The 19,013-nt window shown below is 38.3% G+C and overlaps 1 protein-coding gene across 4 annotated transcripts in view; it reads right to left on the minus strand.

Annotated features, from left to right (window-relative positions):
• FAM13A (family with sequence similarity 13 member A) overlaps positions 1–19,013 on the minus strand; it is a 343,034-nt gene that overhangs the window by 283,473 nt on the left and 40,548 nt on the right. For all 4 annotated transcript variants that reach the window (XM_036852674.1, XM_036852673.1, XM_036852671.1 and 1 more), the window contains exon 4: positions 2,448–2,625. In XM_036852674.1, coding sequence (XP_036708569.1) covers positions 2,448–2,625 — 178 coding nt within the window. The remainder of the gene's footprint in view (positions 1–2,447; positions 2,626–19,013) is intronic.

The following is a 19,013-nucleotide window of genomic DNA, read 5'->3' on the forward strand; positions in this document are numbered from 1 at the left end:
TAAAAATAGATTTATGGGACTTCCCCCTCAGTCCAGTGGTTAGGACTCCGCCCTTCCACTGCAGAGGGTGGGTTCAAAACCTGGTTAGGGAACTAAGATCCCTCATGCCACGCAGCATGGCCAAAAAAAAAAAAAAAGATTTATGGCTATGTTCAAAAAGAAGAAGCAGGGGACACTTCCCTGGTGGTGCAGTGGTTAGTACTAGGCACTTCTACTGCAGGGGGCACAGGTTCCATCCCTCATGGGGGAACTAAGATCCCGAACGCTGCACAGCGTGCCCACCCCCCCAAAAAAGAAGGATACATATCTACCGCTATGTATTTTACTGATTTTATCTCTAAAGAGAAGAGGTTGGAATGGGAGGAACTAATGGACGATATTTTTATTCTATATACCTCTACACTGTTTGAATATTTTACAGTGATAATATTACCCAATCATCTAGATTTAATAACCCATAACTGGAAGTACATGTTGAAAACCTGGTAATTAAGAGTCACCAAGAAGCCCAGCATCCAGGATACCAATCATATATTATTGGTATATTCCTTCCAGTTTCATTATTGTATATTTCATAACAATATCATTCTGTATCTAAAGTTTATAGCCTTTAAAAAGATAACATTTCATGAGGATTTCCCCTTTTCAGAAAAAAATCCTCCTCTACTGACCATATAATGTATACATGGTATTCACCTAAGTTACTGAAAAGTATTTCATTTGTCTTTCAGTGGTTCATGGTGAGAGAAGTGTCCTTAAATGGCAGGCTTTCTACTGATGATTTTTATAACAGTTATGGACTAACTGTGGTCATTGACCTAACTGTGGTCACAGGAACTGAAGTAACTATTTTCTTGTCCTAAATCGGGGAACTTCAAGTTCAAAATAAACCATCTCTCCCTCTTTGGACTCAATCAGATAAATGAGTACAGTACTTAGTAAGTTCTTAATAAACACTACCTGCTATAACTATTATACTCTATTTCAGTGAGAAAAGTACCTAATAGTGACTTCAAAATCCAAAAGTTTAGGAATACACATCAATTAGTAGATCACACCAATGTGAATGTACTTAATGCCATTGAACTGCATACTCAAAATGGTAAAAATGGTAAACTTTATGTTTATTTTACCACAATAAAAAAATTTGAAAAGCTATACTGATTAAAAGACCATATAACTCATTTCTTACTGGATATTATGATTGACTAATTGAAGCAGGTTACCAGAAATTCCAGGTCAAGCCCAATCCAACAAGTCAGCAATGAAGTATGATACGTATGTCATTAAATAAGCACTCTATTTACAAATTCATTTTCACCTCTTCTAGAATCTAGGGTTTCAAAATTACTGAACAGTTTTCTACTTACCTTTATTTCTTACACATAGGTCACCCAAGGTTTACTCTGCAGATAAATGTAAAAAGAACAAATACCGTCCTTTTACTATCACAGGGCTCCTGAATAAGATATTAGTGGAGCCCGTGTCTGAGATATCTATTCACAAGACCCTAACATATCCTATGCCATTATTTAAAATGTAATTCTCTAAGGTTACAAGGGGGATTAGTTATTCAAGGTAGAATTTCTCTCCACAGTCACTACGATCTAAGCCAGAGTTTATATTTAGAGTCATTCTGAGGACTGTAATATTACTAGTTCCGGGCAGCTGAATGAGTCTGTAGATAAATGGAGTGGATAAGCAGATATACTATTTAAAAAACAAACAAACAAAAAAAACTTGCTGAGAACTTCTGAGAGCTTTAAAGTGTGAGTGTTCTTTCTTTCTCTCTCCTTATAAGTAGAAGGAACATGTCTGATATCAGAGGTATTAATAGGAGAGTTAAAAGCAAAATCTCTGGTTTACAAGATCATGGTTCATGTATCAATGATTAAAGAGCTTTAAGGAATAACAGGGAAAATATAAAGTTTTACCAAAGTTCTGTGGCTAGAAATATAGCACCTACCAAGGAGTCTAGTTTATTTCTAGTCTATTCCTAGAAAATGAATAAATGTAGCTGAGGTTACATTTTTCTCTCACTGACATATTCTGCTTGTTATTTTCCATCTATTAGCAATGATTTGAACTTTATCACTATTAAAAAAATTACATACTATATCAAACTCCTTCCCTTTTTTCTAATCAATGTTTAAGATTAGATTTTTTTAAATGTCCATTTTAATGAAAGTAAAACTCATTTCCAGAATTTTAAATGAGGTTGTTTGAAACATTACAAATTACAGTTTCATAAGAAGGCATAGCTTCCTTCTTCAAAACTGGGATGAAAAAAAAAGGCTAAAATGCTCAATACCAAAAATGGAACTTCTCCAACATAAATTGGTTGACTTTTTAGTCTGAAATATGCTTCTACATTGCAGTGATTTCAGGCAGTTGTAAAGGAAAAGGCGATATGTGATGATATTAACAGCAAAACTTCACTAACTTACTGAAAGCAATTTGGCCCAAATACAGTGGCGAGGTTGTGAACATTCATGCGGTTCTGCACATGGTGCTTGGCTACTTTTGTCAGGAATTGGCAAAGGTACTTGAGGAGGCAGTAGTGGGTGTCTGGCAGCTCTTTTATTAAGGCTCTTAAGCTACTCTCCTGAGCAGCATTTCTGTCATCTGGAGAGAAAAAAGAACAAAAAATGTCCTCAGGCATATTTTACAGTAACAATAACAAAGATACACAGGTACAATACATTATAACACTTAATTCAGAAAATCATTCCCAGGGACTGAGATACGGCATTATAAAGAGGTATTTGTGCCTTTTCTTTGATCCTCAACCGTTTGACTTTAAAGAATAACTAACTTATTCAAGACATCCTGAAAACCACAAGCTTTTTATTCAGTGCATAAAATAGGTTAGTATTTCAATTTTGTGTTTTCATGACACAAATTAAGATAATGGTTGGGTTTTTATTCATAGTGGAATCTTCCATTTGACTTTTGTCTTCAAGTCTGTTAAAAACAAGAATCTCTTGGTTGAATAAAATTTGATACAAAAGACCTTCCAGGATTACCATGAGTGACACCAAACTTAGAAATCAGGAATCTGTGCACAGAGAAAACTGAAGGAAACTTTTAATTTTTACACAGCCTTTTAATCGCCCACGTCATATAGTTTAGAATTTGATATGTGCCTCATACAAAAGCTTAATAACCTTGTATAAAGCCAAAAATATCCAATGATGTGCCAGAATTCACAAGCAGACATGTGAAAAGTTCTCCTCAGTTCTCAAAGATTTGTTTGTTTTGTCAATATTTAAATACAGTGAAGTTGCTATCTTAAGTAATTTTGTATACTACTTTCTGTCAGAGGAAAATACAAATCTTTTGCAGCAAATACTTAAGGGGAATAATGACAATCCATCCTTTAGACAGATGTGTAAGAGAATAAAAATTTAATCCACTTATATTTAATACACATTGGATTCTTTAATTTAGATAGGCCAGCTGCTTTAGCCAGTCAAGAGTATAAGAAACAGAAAAGTGAGGCAAATAAGATGCAAAGGAAGAGGACTGATTGTTAACACTGATTAGTCAGCATTACAAGATACATAGGTAACGTGCCATCACAGGAAATGAAAACACAGAAAACACACAGAAAGTCACAGACTGCTACTGAGTGTCCGTAGAGCACAGGGTAAGAATGCAGGCTTGGGGGCCACTTTCTGGGTTAGGATTCTGCTTTAGCCACCTACTACCTATGTGACCTCAGACTCTTCACTGAACTGTTTCCTTATTTGTAAGTGGTAATAGTAACTATCCAGTAGGGTTGTGATGAGGATGAAACGAGTTGACAGTTGTGGAGTACTTAAAACAGAGTAGTTGACACATACTAAGTGCTATGTTAAGTATTTGTTACATAAACAAAATAACTTTTTGCTTTACCTTCATTAATTTGGTTTTATGAACACACTGAGGTTTTAGTGAAATGTCTTTTAATATGAACCCTAATCCAAACCTAACCTTTATGAATATTAGAATAAGTGATGCTGTCAAAAACAGTAATGCCAAAAATGTGTAGATTTCAATCTTTGGTAGAATCATATTGGAGAACATTCTATTTATGATTAGAATAATTATTTCTTACTGATCACAAACAATGTGATTCAATAAACTATAATGTTTAGGGCAAAATAGCTTTCTTGATTCTAGAAGTTTTTCATATTAACTTAAGTTACATTTAAAAAAGAAATCATATCCAAATACTTTGATAATCCATAAAGACATGCGGTATGTTGCATATGATGGCATTATTTTCCACTGTACTATGATCTTGCCTACCAGGAATAAGTAAGAAATGGAAATAATTAAGTTTGCAGTGATTAAAAATGAATTGAAGACTACCCATTTCTCATGCCTTTACATCATATAAATATGAACTAAGAGAAAATGTACTCCTATTTGTTTTTTTTTTTATGGTGACTAATCCAAAGTGAGTCTGGATGTTTTCATGGGTGTGTGCTCTCATTCTAAAATTGTGGATTAATTCCCAGCATTTCAGGGTACAAGCAACAGCTTTCCAACAGCCTTGACAATGCACCCCTGCCCTTCTTTCTGGCTCTGAAATGAAACCTCAAATCCTACGGCAGGCAATGTGTGAAGACACCAGATCAAAAAAAAAATATTCAGAATAGTTAGGAACTTATGACATCTTTGAAAAAGAAGCAGTACTTTGATCATACTTCTAATATTCTGAAATACAATGAATAATTTCCCAGGAAATAAAACTGACAAAAAATGGGAAGGGAGACATCTATCCAGAGAATCACCAACTTAACAAAATACCATGAAATCCTTTATGGCATGAATGAAAGAATCGCTAAATATGGTTTCCAAAAGCAAAAATAAATATGAGGGAAAAAATATATCTATCTCCTTCTACCCAAGAGCATTTCTGCTTCCTGTGATGGAAGACCAGATTCACCGGTTCACTCGCTGGGTGAATTCACTACTAATTCACTACTTGGACGGCTCTGACAGCAGCACATCACGTCTGGACCTTAAATATTCATAATTTACCTCCTGAATTTGTTCAAATACATCGACAGTGCTGTCAAGACCTTACTTTATTAGCATGACATTTCTACTCGCCTCTTTCCATACCGATTAATTACGTGCTACCGTAATACTGAGAATCTGCCATGTGCACTGCGTTTCCAGAAATATGGGGTAAATATCACCATTATTGTCTGCCTACAGCCACCCCACAGACGAGGTTTCCTACACGTAAGATTAATAACTGCTCCACACGTTTAGAGGGGGACTGTGGAAGAATGCCCAGCGTAGCACTCAGTGGGGGAGTGTGGGTGTGAATGTGCCTAAGGAGATGCCTTCTGATGTTTTCCAGAAGCAAAATTCATAATAATTATTATTGCTTGCATTACTTTTTGATTCACTGGTACCTAAATATAATAAACAGTGCCATATTCACTCATGTTCTTGCATTTATATCGGTTATGACAATGTCTCCCTCAACGTCTCACATCATAAACAAGCGTTAGCCATGCTTCTATCTTGGGCACATTGATTCCTAACGTATACTTATGGCACACTATGTGTGATGTTGATCACATGCTGTCTGCGTGTCTGACTGTCTCTAACACCAGGAATATAGCACTGAACAAAATAAACATCATGCTTTTGTTAAGCATATTCTCTTTGGGGGGAGACAGACAAAAATCAAATAAAGTTTTTTGATTTATGCTATGAAGTGCTATGAAGAAACATAAAGCAGGGTCAGGGGGACTAAAGCAGAGTGATTCAGGAGTGAGGGACGGCAGGGAAGGCCTCTTAATGAGGTAGTGATCGTGTTTACCTTATCAAAGTCGAGAAGGCCTCTCGGCTGTGGTGACAACCGAGCAGAGCTGAAGCAAAGAGCAAAGTGCATTCTAAGCAGTGGACACAGCAAGTGTTCGGGCCCTAAGTGGGTCCTGGGGCTGGGGCCAAGGGGTGGAAGGTGGGAGAGTGGCAGGACATGAAATCAGGGGACAGTGAAGGCAGCGGGTAGACAGAGCATATCATTACAGTCTTGTAAGTCATGGGGTTTTTTTTCTCCCCCTAAGTCAGGGTTTTGAGCTGTGGGGAGACTTTAAAGGGCCACTCTGGCTACTCTACTGAATCCCAACTGTGGGAGGCAGAGCTGAACGCAGGGAGACTCTGGTTAGAGGACCACTGTGACACTCCCAGAGGAGAAAGGCCAGTTGGCCTGGACCAGGTTGCCAGTGGTAAGATGGCGAGACATGGGCAGATTCTGGATAGAGTTTCAATGTGTCCTGTTTGTTTTACACATGAAAAATATGTGTATGGAATACTTATTCAATCATTCAACAAGTAGCTATTGAGTAACTACTCTATGTCAGGCACAATTCTAAGCATTTGGGATATATCAGTAAACAAAACAGAAATCCCTGCCTTGATGGAACTTATATTCTCATGGATGAGACATTAAAAAATAAATATAGTAATAGGGCTAGAAGAAACTGGGAGTACTGGCCAGCGTGAGGCGTGGTGACTGTAATTATAAATAAGATTGTCAGGAAGGCCTCGTTGACAATGCATTCGATGTCTGGAGGAAGTTAAAGTGAAAAAAAAAAAAATCCACAAACTGGCAAATGTAAGCTCTTTCAGAGTTGGAGATTGAGTTTTAAACATCTTTTAAAGCCCCTCAATGCCTGGCATATAAAAAGTGATCAAGAAGTAATTTTAATAGATCGATACACATTTAAGACACACTTTTAAGACACCCAGTAAGACCTAATACTATAGGAATAAAGAGACATCTATATCTCAAATATATCTAAAAGAAATGTGGACTAATTTAGTCCGTTTACAGAACTAGCTGGGTCAGGGTGTTACATAGGATTTATACTACAGGGAGTATTTAAATGATAAGAAATCCTTTGGTGGTCAGAGAGGAAGGATACTCGGCAATAAAATTCCACAGAAAGGCCTCAGAAATAGTGAAGTGCGCCTCTGCAGATGTATTAGAATATTTTAACTGTTTTAAACTTGAGGTTACTTCTAGAATTAGACTGGAATAAAAATTAGGATGTGTATAATTTATTAATCCAAAAGGCTTAAGAAAACTTTGCAGATGGAATAATGGTTAGTAATTGAAACAGTCATCATTTTCCTTAACATCAATCTTTTCCTAGGACAAGAATTAACTTTTTCCATTAGTGAAAAGTGCCACTTCAAATTATTCATGTTTCTTAAAAGATTTTCATTGTTGGCTGAATTTGACCCATTTTTTAAGCTAAACCGCAAACAAAAAACTAGGACACAGTACGTGCGGTATACAGGTAAACTACTCAGCAGTTGAAGAAGATTGGACCGTAAGAACTTTTGTTCCCGATTAGGGAGCGAACGCTGAACCATGTGACAAGTATTTGCTCTCATTAAAAAGAGATTAGGGTCGTAATCAGCAATGCTGGGCCTGCATCACGGGATGGCACCTAAATCTAATCTGGACATTTATCCCAGCGCTTGTCATGTGCTTTGACTTTTCAGTGGCCATGAAGTTATACTGTATTACTATACGTACAATCCTAGCCTCAAGGAGAAAAAAAACAACAACTGGCAAAATGCTAATCTCTACTACGATATATCTCAGGGCCGTGAGAAGGTCAGCCATTAAAAGAACCAAAATATTTAGCTTCATGGCGCCAGATTCACTGAAGTAGCTTTTTATTTCCTCATTAAGTCTCACACAAGGATTTCTGAAAACTTGCTAATCTATCAGATAGAATAGTGAGCTGCTGCTGACCCTGAAGACGGAGGAAGGTCACAAGCCTGAGAATATGGACGGCCTCCAAAAACAGAGAAGCCAGCAGGGAAACAGGGGCCGCGGCCTCACAACCACGTGGAACTGAAAACTCCCCCAAACCCGAATGAGCCTGGAAGCAGCAAGAACTCAGGCTGACTGACACGTCGGTTTTGACCTTGTGAGACCTGGAGGAGAGAAACCAGCTGAGCTTGCACACTTCCCACAGAACAAGGAGACGGTAAACGTGTGATGTTTTAAGCCCCTACATTTCTGGTAATCTGTCACAGCAGCAATAGGAATCTTAGGCACCCCCAGCTAGAGATGACTAGACTGAAAGAGAGAGATTAATTAACTTTTCCACGTTCACACAGCTCCCACGAAACCGAGCTGCAACTCAGATCCTGGCAGTCTGACCTCAAGAGCACATGATGTGATCGGTGCGCTCCAACAAAGCTCGCCGTCACTAGCGTCATCATTACACAGCACCTAGCACACTGTCTCAGACGTGTAAACATTTAAGAAATGTTCCTTGAGTCAACAAATAAACAAGCAAAATTGGTGAGCAGTCGGGGGTGGGAATCTTCATTCATTTACAATCAATTATAGCTTCTTAGGTCCTGGGGAGTATGCGGGGAACAACCTATTCATAAAAGCCTACAAGAGTGTCAGGTCACGAAATGTTTTATACCACATGTAAGAATAAACAAAACACGAACCGTATTTCTTTCTAAATACACATTCACAGAAGAATGGGAAAAATAATCATAACACGCCAGCTACCCTTGATTAGCCTGAATCTTACCCCCGCATTTCATTCCTCAGGAGTGGAATCGCTTCTTCAGAGTGACGAGAAGTTTATATACATAATTATATCTTATGATTAATGGAATTGGTATTTTTCCACGTAAAAGGAGAGGTTATATTTTTACAGCTCTCTCGCAACCCTTGCCCATGACACCATTCTCAGAAGCCTCACGCGAATTTCCCAAAGGGCAGGATGATAAAGTGACTAATAAAAATTAATAAATTACAGCCTATTCTTAGATGCTATTAATAAAACTACAAATCTTATCATTCTGATTAGCTTCTGCCAGATGCAGAGGCGTGTTTATTGCCAAATTAGCTGGTATCTACACTGACACTCCCACTCCGAGAAGGAACCCACATGTTAAAGCAAAGGCAAAGGGCGCAGAAGAACAAAGAGGTGATACTTCACATTTCAGTCCTATGGCCAAAAACTAACTCTCCATGAGACCTAAGTAGTAGATCAGCGTATCTATTCTGTGGGCACCCACTGAGGGCTGAATGCCTGTCAGTGGGGACGAAGACATAGCTTAAAAATATAACAAGCATGTAAAATATTCTGTCTAAATATCAAAACTAAGAGCTCACATCCAGGCTAAATGTTAGACACAAGCATGTAACAGCTGAAGAACCTGTTTATAATGTGGGAATGTCTGTACACAGGAGCATGGGAAAAACCGTCATAGCATATAGGAGGGGGAACCTCCCACAATGACGCTCATCTTCAACAGTACTGGCGATATCCCAGCCAATAAAACTTGGCTTTCTCCATAAATCTAGTGTTATATTAAGCGAGCAAAGTACAGTAAATATGTAGTTTCAGTGCAAATCATGCTACTACTACTCTACCCGCCCTCCACTACTGATGCAGCTGAAACTTGTGCTCAGATGTAAGTAGACTGGATTGGTGTAAGTCACAGGACACCAGACCATCAAGCCCAGAGTTATTTAAGACTGTTCTGGATGTCTTCTCCTTCCCCTTAAGTCTTCAAATTGCTTATGGACTCAGTGTAAAACTTGACCATGTCCATGGGCTCAGCCAAGCAGGGGTTCAGGACACAGCTTAGCTCAGTTCAGGCAGAGATGCAGGTGTCTAGTAAGCTCATCACTTGACATCCCTTCAAACTGATATTCTTTACACAAATTTTCAATATTTTACGTGAGTCGATTCTACTGATACAAGTTATTTTACTCCTTTTTTTTTAATAACTCATTTGTTGGCTGTTCTCTCTTTCCCTCTTCCAGCTCAATCGAAACAAGACCTCCTCACAAAAGCATTCATGAAAAATGCAGAATTTACTGAGGATTTCACTCGGTTTGCAATAATTTGTTCCAAAAATCCCCAACAGACATTATCTTCTTGGACTTGGAGCTGCTGGGTCTCTCTTTTTCCTCTTCAAGCCCATAATCTTCATGCTATTATAAAACTCTACTGTCTGTACTATGAGGATAAGGAAAATAAAAAAACACAGACAATAACAGGTATTATCAACAATGTAGAGAAATTAAAACTTCCATTCATTGTTGATGAAAACATAAAATAGTACAACTACTTTGGAAAACTGTTCTTTAAAATGTTAAAGTCACCATTTGACTCAGCAATTCCACTCCTAAGTAGATACCCATGAGAAATTAATACATATGTCCATACAAGAACTTGTACATAAATGTTCATAGCAGCATTATTCCTATTAGCCAACAGGTGAAAACAACCCAAATGTCCATCAATGGATGCATGGATAAATACAATGTAGTATAGTCATACAGTAGACTATTACCCAGCCATAAAAGGAATGAAGTACTGATGTATGTTCCAGCATGGATGAACCTTGAAATTTATGCTAAGTGAAAGAAGACAGTCACAAAAGACCACATATTGTGTGATTCCATTTATAAGAAATGGCCATGATAGGAAATCTGTATAGGTGGAAAGTAGATTAGTGTTTCTCTAAGGCTGGTAGCAGTGGAGGGGGGAAGTGGGGAAGGAATGGGGAGTGCCTACTAATGGCCTTGGAGTTTCTTTTCAGAGCAATAAGACTGTTCTAAAACCAGATAGTAGTGATGACTGCCCTCTATGAATACACAAAAACCACTGAACTGTACACTTTAAAAGGGTCAATTTTATGGTGTGTAAATTGTATCTCAATAAATAAGGAAATTCTGTTGGCTCTAAAATCCAGTGTAGGAAAAAGTTAGATGAGAACTTTCAGTCAAAGATGAGTTTATCTACTAAATGGGAAGGAAATTCAAAAAAGAAGGGATATATGTATATGTATGATTCACTTCACTGTACAGCAGAAAGTGACACAGCAGTGTAAAGCAGCTATACTCCAATAAAAATAAAATAAATAAGCTACAAGGATATATTGTACAGCACAGGGAATACAGCCAATATTTTATAATAACTTGATGGAGTATAATCTATAAGAATTTTGAATCACTATGTTGTACACATGAAACTAATATAATTTTGTGAATCAAATATACCTCAATTTTAAAAAGTAGATACATTTTAAAAAAAGAAACGGAACTGTCAAACTGTTTTTCAAAGTGCTGTACCATTTTTACATTCATACTAGCAGTGTGTGAGAGCTCTAATTCCTTTATATCATAACCAACACTTGTATGGTCAGTCTTAATTTTAGTCATTCTGATATGTGTAAGTGGTAGCGCACGGTGGTTTTAATTTGTACTTCCCTAATGACTAATGATGTTGAATAGATTTTCATTTGTTTAAAAAAAAAAAGCATATATAGTAAAAAGTGAAATGCACTTCCAGAAACATGTACCCATCCACATATAATATTTTTAAACAATCACCTCAATAAGAATACATGTCATTTACCATGTACTAAAAAAAAAAAAAAAAAAAGAGTTTATCTACTTTTCCTCTTAATAACTCACTAAAAGGACAAGAATTTAAGGTATAAGCCATCAATCAAGGATAAGGAGAACACAGATGAAAAGACAAGGTAGATGGAAGATTTCAGTAAGTTTACATACACACGTATTCACACGCGTACCTCAAGACCAGTTGTTCTAATGCAGAATAACTTTGCTCGGGCTTCCCTGGTGGCGCAGTGGTTAAGAATCCGCCTGCCAATGCAGGGGACACGGGTTTGAGCCCTGATCCGGGAAGATCCCACATGCCACGGAGCAACTAAGCCCGTGTGCCACAACTACTGAGCCTGCACTCTAGAGCCTGCGAGCCACAACTACTGAGCCCGTGTGCTGCAACTACTGAAGCCTGCACGCCTAGAGCCTGTGCTCCGCAACAAGAGAAGCCACCACAATGAGAAGCCCGCACACCGCAACAAAGAGTAGCCCCTGGTCGCCGCAACAAGAGAAAGCCTGCGTGCAGCAGCAAAGACCCAACGCAGCCAAAAATAAAATAAATAAAAAAAAAAAAAAAAAAAAAAAAAGAATAACTTTGCTCAGTCATGACCTCTCTCCCCAAATTTGCATAATCCCTCTCTGTACCTAATACTACCTCACAGCGTCAAAGGTCACTAAGAGGAAAATATTTATATGTGTACTCAGCAAACAAACGATCATCTAGTTATCTGGATCTACAATCTTAGAGATTATAGGGGATTATAAACAAGAATGAGGCTTTTCCTGTCACATGGATGTGGATGGAAGCAGAACCAAACTGGAATATCATCAAAATGTATAAAGTCATGTGTGGAAACCTGGGTTTCCTGGCACCACATTTCTCATTTATTCCAGTGGAGGGTTCACACATCTGACTGATTGGCAGCTTGGACAGATATGCAAATGGCCATGCTTTCTGCTCTGAGTTTAGGTCTTTACCCAGAAAAAATGCATAATTTATATATTTGGCATTGCTTATAGAAAACCTAAAAGGCATATGCTGAAAATGGAAAGGGCTTAAACTTGGAGTTTAATATAATGATTCTCTTTTTCATAGAAACAAATTTGTGAGGGCTGAATAATTTTGAAAGAAAAGGAACTCAATAAGAAAGAATGAACCTAGGGAAGGAAATATTTCATACGCTTCCTCTGGAGCTCACTCTACCCAAGGAGTAATGACTTAAGAACTAGTATTGTAACTAGCCAACATCTGCATAGTACTTTAAAATTTGCAAGGCAAAACCACCCAGCTAACATCAAACAGTACAAGTAGCATTATGATATATATCAATAGATAAAAGACAGCCTTAACTCAAACTTATCTAGTGAATACCTCACGTAATGAAGAAAACCAGCACAAGACTCAAGCGCAAGTCGGTGTATGAAATTAGATTTCTTTACAATTAGGCACTGTGCTGATTAAAATGGCATTACTCGGGTGGTTTTCTTAAGAAAAACAGATGCTGTCTCAATTATCAAATGCTCATAAGCTAAAATTCACAGGTACTTAACTCTCACACATTGTTTGAACAGCTATTATAAAATTCTATCCCATTTAAAATCAAGTATGCGGGGGGAGGCAAAGAAGAATGTCCATTTAAAGAGACGAACTGATCACGTATTCTTCCCAAGGCCCCACTAAAATGACAGTAAAATGATGTTTAAAAAGTATGAGCGCCTGCAAGCAAAAAAAGAACAGCAGAGAAGACAGAAGGAGATGAGATTTCAAAGCCATTTGGAAGTGAATGCGAGTGACTGAAACAGACAGGCTGTGTGAAAGCCCGTCAGGCTCCAGGGAGCTCCCGCCACCCTGAGTACCCAGGCGAGCGTGCCGGCAGGCAGGAGTGCTGAAGTTTAGGCTCTTCATAATGTCAGTGTGTTCTTGGACATCTGAGATAGCTAAGGGCTAGAGCAAGGAACACAGTGGAAAACGTAAAGATCAGTGAAAATGTGCTAAGAACTAACGGAAATGTGCTAAGAACTTACTTCCCACCTCCCTCCCACTCCTGCTCCTGAGGAACTCAATGGCTGAAGAGAAAAATATATCCACACATTGACATTTGTGGGTCCCCAACGAAACAGCTAGATTTCTCTATATCCCCACCATCTACTCTACCTGAAGTGAGATACACCAGTAGACAAGCCCACCGGCCCACATGCAAAATGTTATTCCTAAATCACAGCAGCCAAAGATCCTCATATGTTTGAGTAAAGAGATACAAAAAGAAATATAAAGGGGAGAAAACCAAACCAAAAACAAACAAGCACATACCACCAAAAGCCTTATTTGTATCTCAGAAAGAATAAGAATAGAATGCTATAAAACAGAGTACTTTGAAACAGAGCATAAATATGTTGGCTATTAAAATCGAAAAGCTAAAATTTAAACAAACAAGGTTGGAAAATAAAGTTGACTGAATTTCACAGAGAACAGAATTAAAAGAAAATGATCAAACCTCTAAAGGCACAACACAAGCTAAAGACAGGTACATTTCCAAGACCAAAAGACAATATTTTCCAGGTTGAAGGGATCTGCTGAGTGTCCAACACAATAGACGAGAAGGGACTGCAGGGGAGAGCAGGTCCAGGAAGACTGGTGTGGGAGGCTCAGGGTGACACCTACTACCGGGGGAGAAGAAGCAAAAGGGCCAAAGAGGAATCGCCCCAGAAATAAATAAAGAATTGATAAATTATGCGATGTTTTGAAAAAAATAGGTAATGGTGGATTTGTTGGAGCAATTTGAAAAAAACTGCAGATATGTTTTCATTCACATAATTTTCTATAAACCTCAGACAAATATTAACATCAGGCAACGCACCTCACACAGGCACACACCCTCACATAGTCTTAACAAGGTAAAAATTAATTATGAATTCAGCTAAAATTATGATAGAACGATACTGGAGTAAGTAACAATGTAACAGCTAATTCCGCATATTTCGTAAGTGGAAGCAATGAGATGATGTCTGAAAGTGAGAGATCAAGATAAAACATTTTATTATCAAATGGAAGCAAATACCAAAAGAACAGCTAGATAAGTGAAAACTGATTTGCTCTGGGAAAGAAAATTAAGGGCTGCCAAAGGGTGTGTAGGGGTTTTCTATAAAAATCTTTCAATTTTGTTTGATTTTTTAATAAAACCGTATGCATGTATTAGTTTGACAAAAATATTTCTTTAAATAAAGGAAAATATGTCAAAAGCAATAAGATGATGAATTTTATTGAGAGTAATAAAATCACTTAACAATGTGCCACTTCAGTATTTGATTAATAATGTTACTGACAAACCACCAAACCCAATTATATTAACTACCCATTCCCCCCACCTTCCTGAACACACACTGTGCTCACTGTTGCAATCACGTACCTCTGTTTTCCAAACACCTTTGCTCCTGTAATTCTTTCTTCCTAAACGAACACCTTCTGTGGGAATTCTACCAGCCCTCCAAAGCCCAGCTCAAGTACTAATTCCTTCTTCCATAAACCCTCCTTATCATCTGACTTAGAAATGATTCCTTGCTGTCAACCCCACTTTATTCTGTGTATCCTGGCTCTCTGTGTACATGTTCTAGTTCCCTAATAAAACTGTAAGCTCACTGTTGGCAGGACAGTATCCTACTTTTCTATGTGATCAGTAAAATACCAAACAATGCCTCCACCTCAATTTAATAATTGAAAATTTTTCAATCACTGATTTAATATAAAAAAAAGTCCTGTACTATATATAACAGGCCATATTTGCAGGCTTATGCTTTCATTAAAATTATATAAAATATTTTTAAAAATAAAAATTGATAACTGGTAGCCATTCCAAAAATATTCCCAAATGAATTTCTGGAAGATATGGTCCATATTGTGTGATTTACCAGCTCAACCAACAATCAAAACTTCAAGTAGTTTCAATTAACTTGGGCAAGAATTTTGAAATCTTCATTTAACTCCAAACTGGAACTCATTTTGTCCCTTTTCCTTCCTCCTGCTTAATCATTAGGCAGGTAGGTGCACTTATTCTTTTGTAATTTTTTTTTAAGAGACAGGGAAGTTAGGATACAGAAAGGATAAAGAAATCAATTTTAAGGTTAAAAGTGGAAAACTTGAGGGAAATCATACTAAATGGTTTGTCTTCGTATAACTAAGAAACCAAGGGGTGGAAGCGAGGGTTGAGGATAAACTGGGACATAAGTACAGGGAAGGAAGACTGCATTAGAACTATGGATGCCTGTGTCTCATCTCTAGAGATGATGATTTAATTGGCGTAGGATGTAATGATCTCTGGGATTTTTCAAAGCTTCCCAGATAATTCTTCTGGGCTTCCACAGTTGAGAAGCACTAACTTAACATTTATTAAACATATATGACTGACACTGTTTTAAGTGCTTTAATGGATAAACTCAGTATCCACAACAAACTCAGGAAGTAAACACTACTATGAACAAACTACGACAACAGTTAGGGAAACTAAGTGTGGTGGTTTCACAATGTCCACAAAGTCTGACACTTCTTCCTTCAAAAGATGGTGCCTAATTCCTCTCCTCTTGAATATGGGCCAGATTAAGGACTTCCTCCTAATGAACAGAATGTGGGACAAATGATGCTATTTGACTTCTGGGGCTAGGTCATTGAAAAGATAGCCTTCATCTCTCTTGATGTGCTTACTCTGGGGGAAGCCAGTGACATGTTATGAGAACACTCAAGCAGCCATCAGGAGAGGCCCATAGAGAAAGGAACTGAGGCTTCTCACCAAGAGCCAGCACTAAATTGCCAGCCATGTGAATGAACCACCCTAGAAGCAGATCTCCCAGCCCCAGTCAAGCCTTCAGATAATTGCAGCCCTTTGACAACTCTTGAGAGCAACTCCCTGACAGACTCTGAACTAGTGCTGCCTAACTAAACCACACCTGAATTCCTAGCCCACAGAAACTATCACAGAAAATACATGTTTATAGTAGTTTTAAGAAAATTGTTACGTAACAATAGATACCTAATATACTAAGGCACAGAAAGGCTAAGTAGCCTGTCCATACCAGTGCAGCGGGCGGTGGGCAAACAGATTTGTAACTAGTCAGAATGGACCCAGAGCCTATGCTCTAAGCCACATGCTATAATTTCTTTCTTCAAAATGAAGATTATCCTATCTGTACCTCATTAGAGTTGATGCTGGGATCAAAAGAGGTTATATAAATAAAATATCTTCTAGGTATTATGCAGTGAGGAGTCACTAGCACCTATTATCACTAAAAGGAATAAATTCTTAAAGAGAATCAATATTAAAATACAAACAAAAATACAGAAAATTATCTATACAAAAAACGAACACACACCCCAGTAACATTTTTTTCCACAGCTTATCATTTGTTTTAAACTCATTCCTTAATCCTAGCTCTGCTAGTCATCTTTAAAGATTTCCAAGAAAAAAAACATCAATTCTGTAGTCATGATTTCTATACCAGAGACTACCTAGTTAGCACCCACTGTAGGCATTTTACTAATTAATTTTTAATCATACATATACCAAACTGTGATAAGTTTTTAAAAGTAGTGTTATGGGGCTTCCCTGGTGGCGCAGTGGCTGAGAATCTGCCTGCCAATGCAGGGGACACGGGTTCGAGCCCTGGTCTGGGAAGATACCACATGCTGCGGAGCAACTAGGTCCGTGAGCCACAACTACTGAGCCTGCGTATCTGGAGCCTGTGCTCCGCAACAAGAGAGGCCGCGGTAGTGAGAGGCCCGCGCACCGCGATGAAGAGTGGCCCCCGCGCGCCGCAACTAGAGAAAAGCCCTCGCACAGAAACGAAGACCCAACACAGCCATAAATAAATAAATAAACCCAAAGTTTAAAAAAAAAAAAAAGTTGGTAAAAAGAGAATGTCTTATTAAAAAAAAAAAAAAAAAGTAGTGTTATGGACTAAATTTCGTCCCTACAAAATTCACAAGCTGAAGCCCTAACCCCCAACGTGACTGTATGTAGAGGCGGGGCTTTTACAAAGGTAATTAAGGTTGCGTGAGGTCATAAAGCTGAGGCTCTAATCCAAAAGAACTGATGTCCTTACAAGAAGGGGAAGAGGCAGGAGAGCAGACACACAGGAAAGGCCATGGGAGGCAGCAGTGAGAAGGCACCACTTGCAAGCTCAGGAGAGCTCCAAAAACTATCCTGGCCAGCACCTTGATCTTGGACTTCCAGTCTCCAGAACTGTGAGAAAATACATTTCTGTTGGTTAAGTCTCCCAGTCTGTGGTATTCTTTTATGGCAGCCTGAGCTGACTTATACGCACGGTATGATGGAAAAAGCTTGGGCTTCGGAGTCAGGCAGATCCTAGCTCTGCACATTCTAGCTGCTTGCTCTTTGGTAAGTAACTTACCCTCCCCAAACTTCACTTTTCTTATCTATGAAGTATCTGTAGGAGTAGCTGTAATGGAGTTTGGAAGGCACACATATGTAAAGCCTCTAGGTGAAATCTTGGCACAGAAAAGGTACTTAAATCATGATGAAAGGCATATAAAATCCCCTTGCTGTCATCCATTTACAGCTACAATATTCTCCACATGTAAGTGGTGCTCAGGATTATAAGTATGAACATGGTTAACTCTACAAAGGTGACTATAAAGTTCACATCTTCAGCCCTGATACCCCTCTCCCAAGCACTGATGTTCATTTTATCCATTTAAAATGAGTTCCTCATCATGGCCCCATAATCTTCCCTTCTTGACTTCCATTATTGTTATTAACAGACCAATTACTAAGATGCCACATCAGGATCTCTCCTCTTTCTTCAATAACAACAGCTGGATCTCTGAGATAGGAGACAGACAATAAAGTCCCCACAAAGAGATCATCAGATCCTACCAAGCTAATAGCATCTGAGCCTTTGGGCTAAGTCCCAAATTCACCTGAAGGTAGAGAAGGAGCATTAGTCAGTCACAGAAGGTTCCTAGAAAGTTGAAGACTGGGCTTCTTCATTTCAGGACAAAAGATCAAGTCTACCAGGCTGAAGTATTTTATAAAATGTTAAGACCCACCCTAGGTACAGATAGAAAAGATTTGAATTACTGAAGACAAAACAACGTTAGTTGCTTTAAGCTTTGTCAAAGCACAGGAGTTGGCAGGGAGCTCTCCCCAGTGCTATGTCAACCTTGCCTCAGAATTTCCTTCCTAATTTAATTGTTTCCATTCACAAAAGTTTAATAAATGCCCTCTGCTGCTGTGGCCTTCCCAGGTGCCATTTCTGTGGGCTTCACCAAAGTTATGGCCACCAGAGTCAGGCCACCATGCTACTCGTCCCACAGTTTTTCAAGTCACCTAAACTCAAAACTTAGGGTTATCTTTCACTCCTTTCTTATGCTCACCCTCTAATTATCAGCTATCATGTTTCTGCTCATGTTTTCTCTCTAATATCTCTGTCTCTGGTAACCTTCCTTTAAAATTCCATTACCAGTTTCTGTTTGGGATGATGAGAAAGTTCTGGTAATGGGTAGTGGTGATAGCTGTACAACACTGGGAATGCACTTAATGTCACTGAACTGTATACTTTAAAATGGTTAAAATGATCAATTTTACAT

The sequence above is a fragment of the Balaenoptera musculus genome, chromosome 5, assembly GCF_009873245.2.
Source record: "Balaenoptera musculus isolate JJ_BM4_2016_0621 chromosome 5, mBalMus1.pri.v3, whole genome shotgun sequence".
NCBI lineage: Eukaryota > Metazoa > Chordata > Mammalia > Artiodactyla > Balaenopteridae > Balaenoptera > Balaenoptera musculus.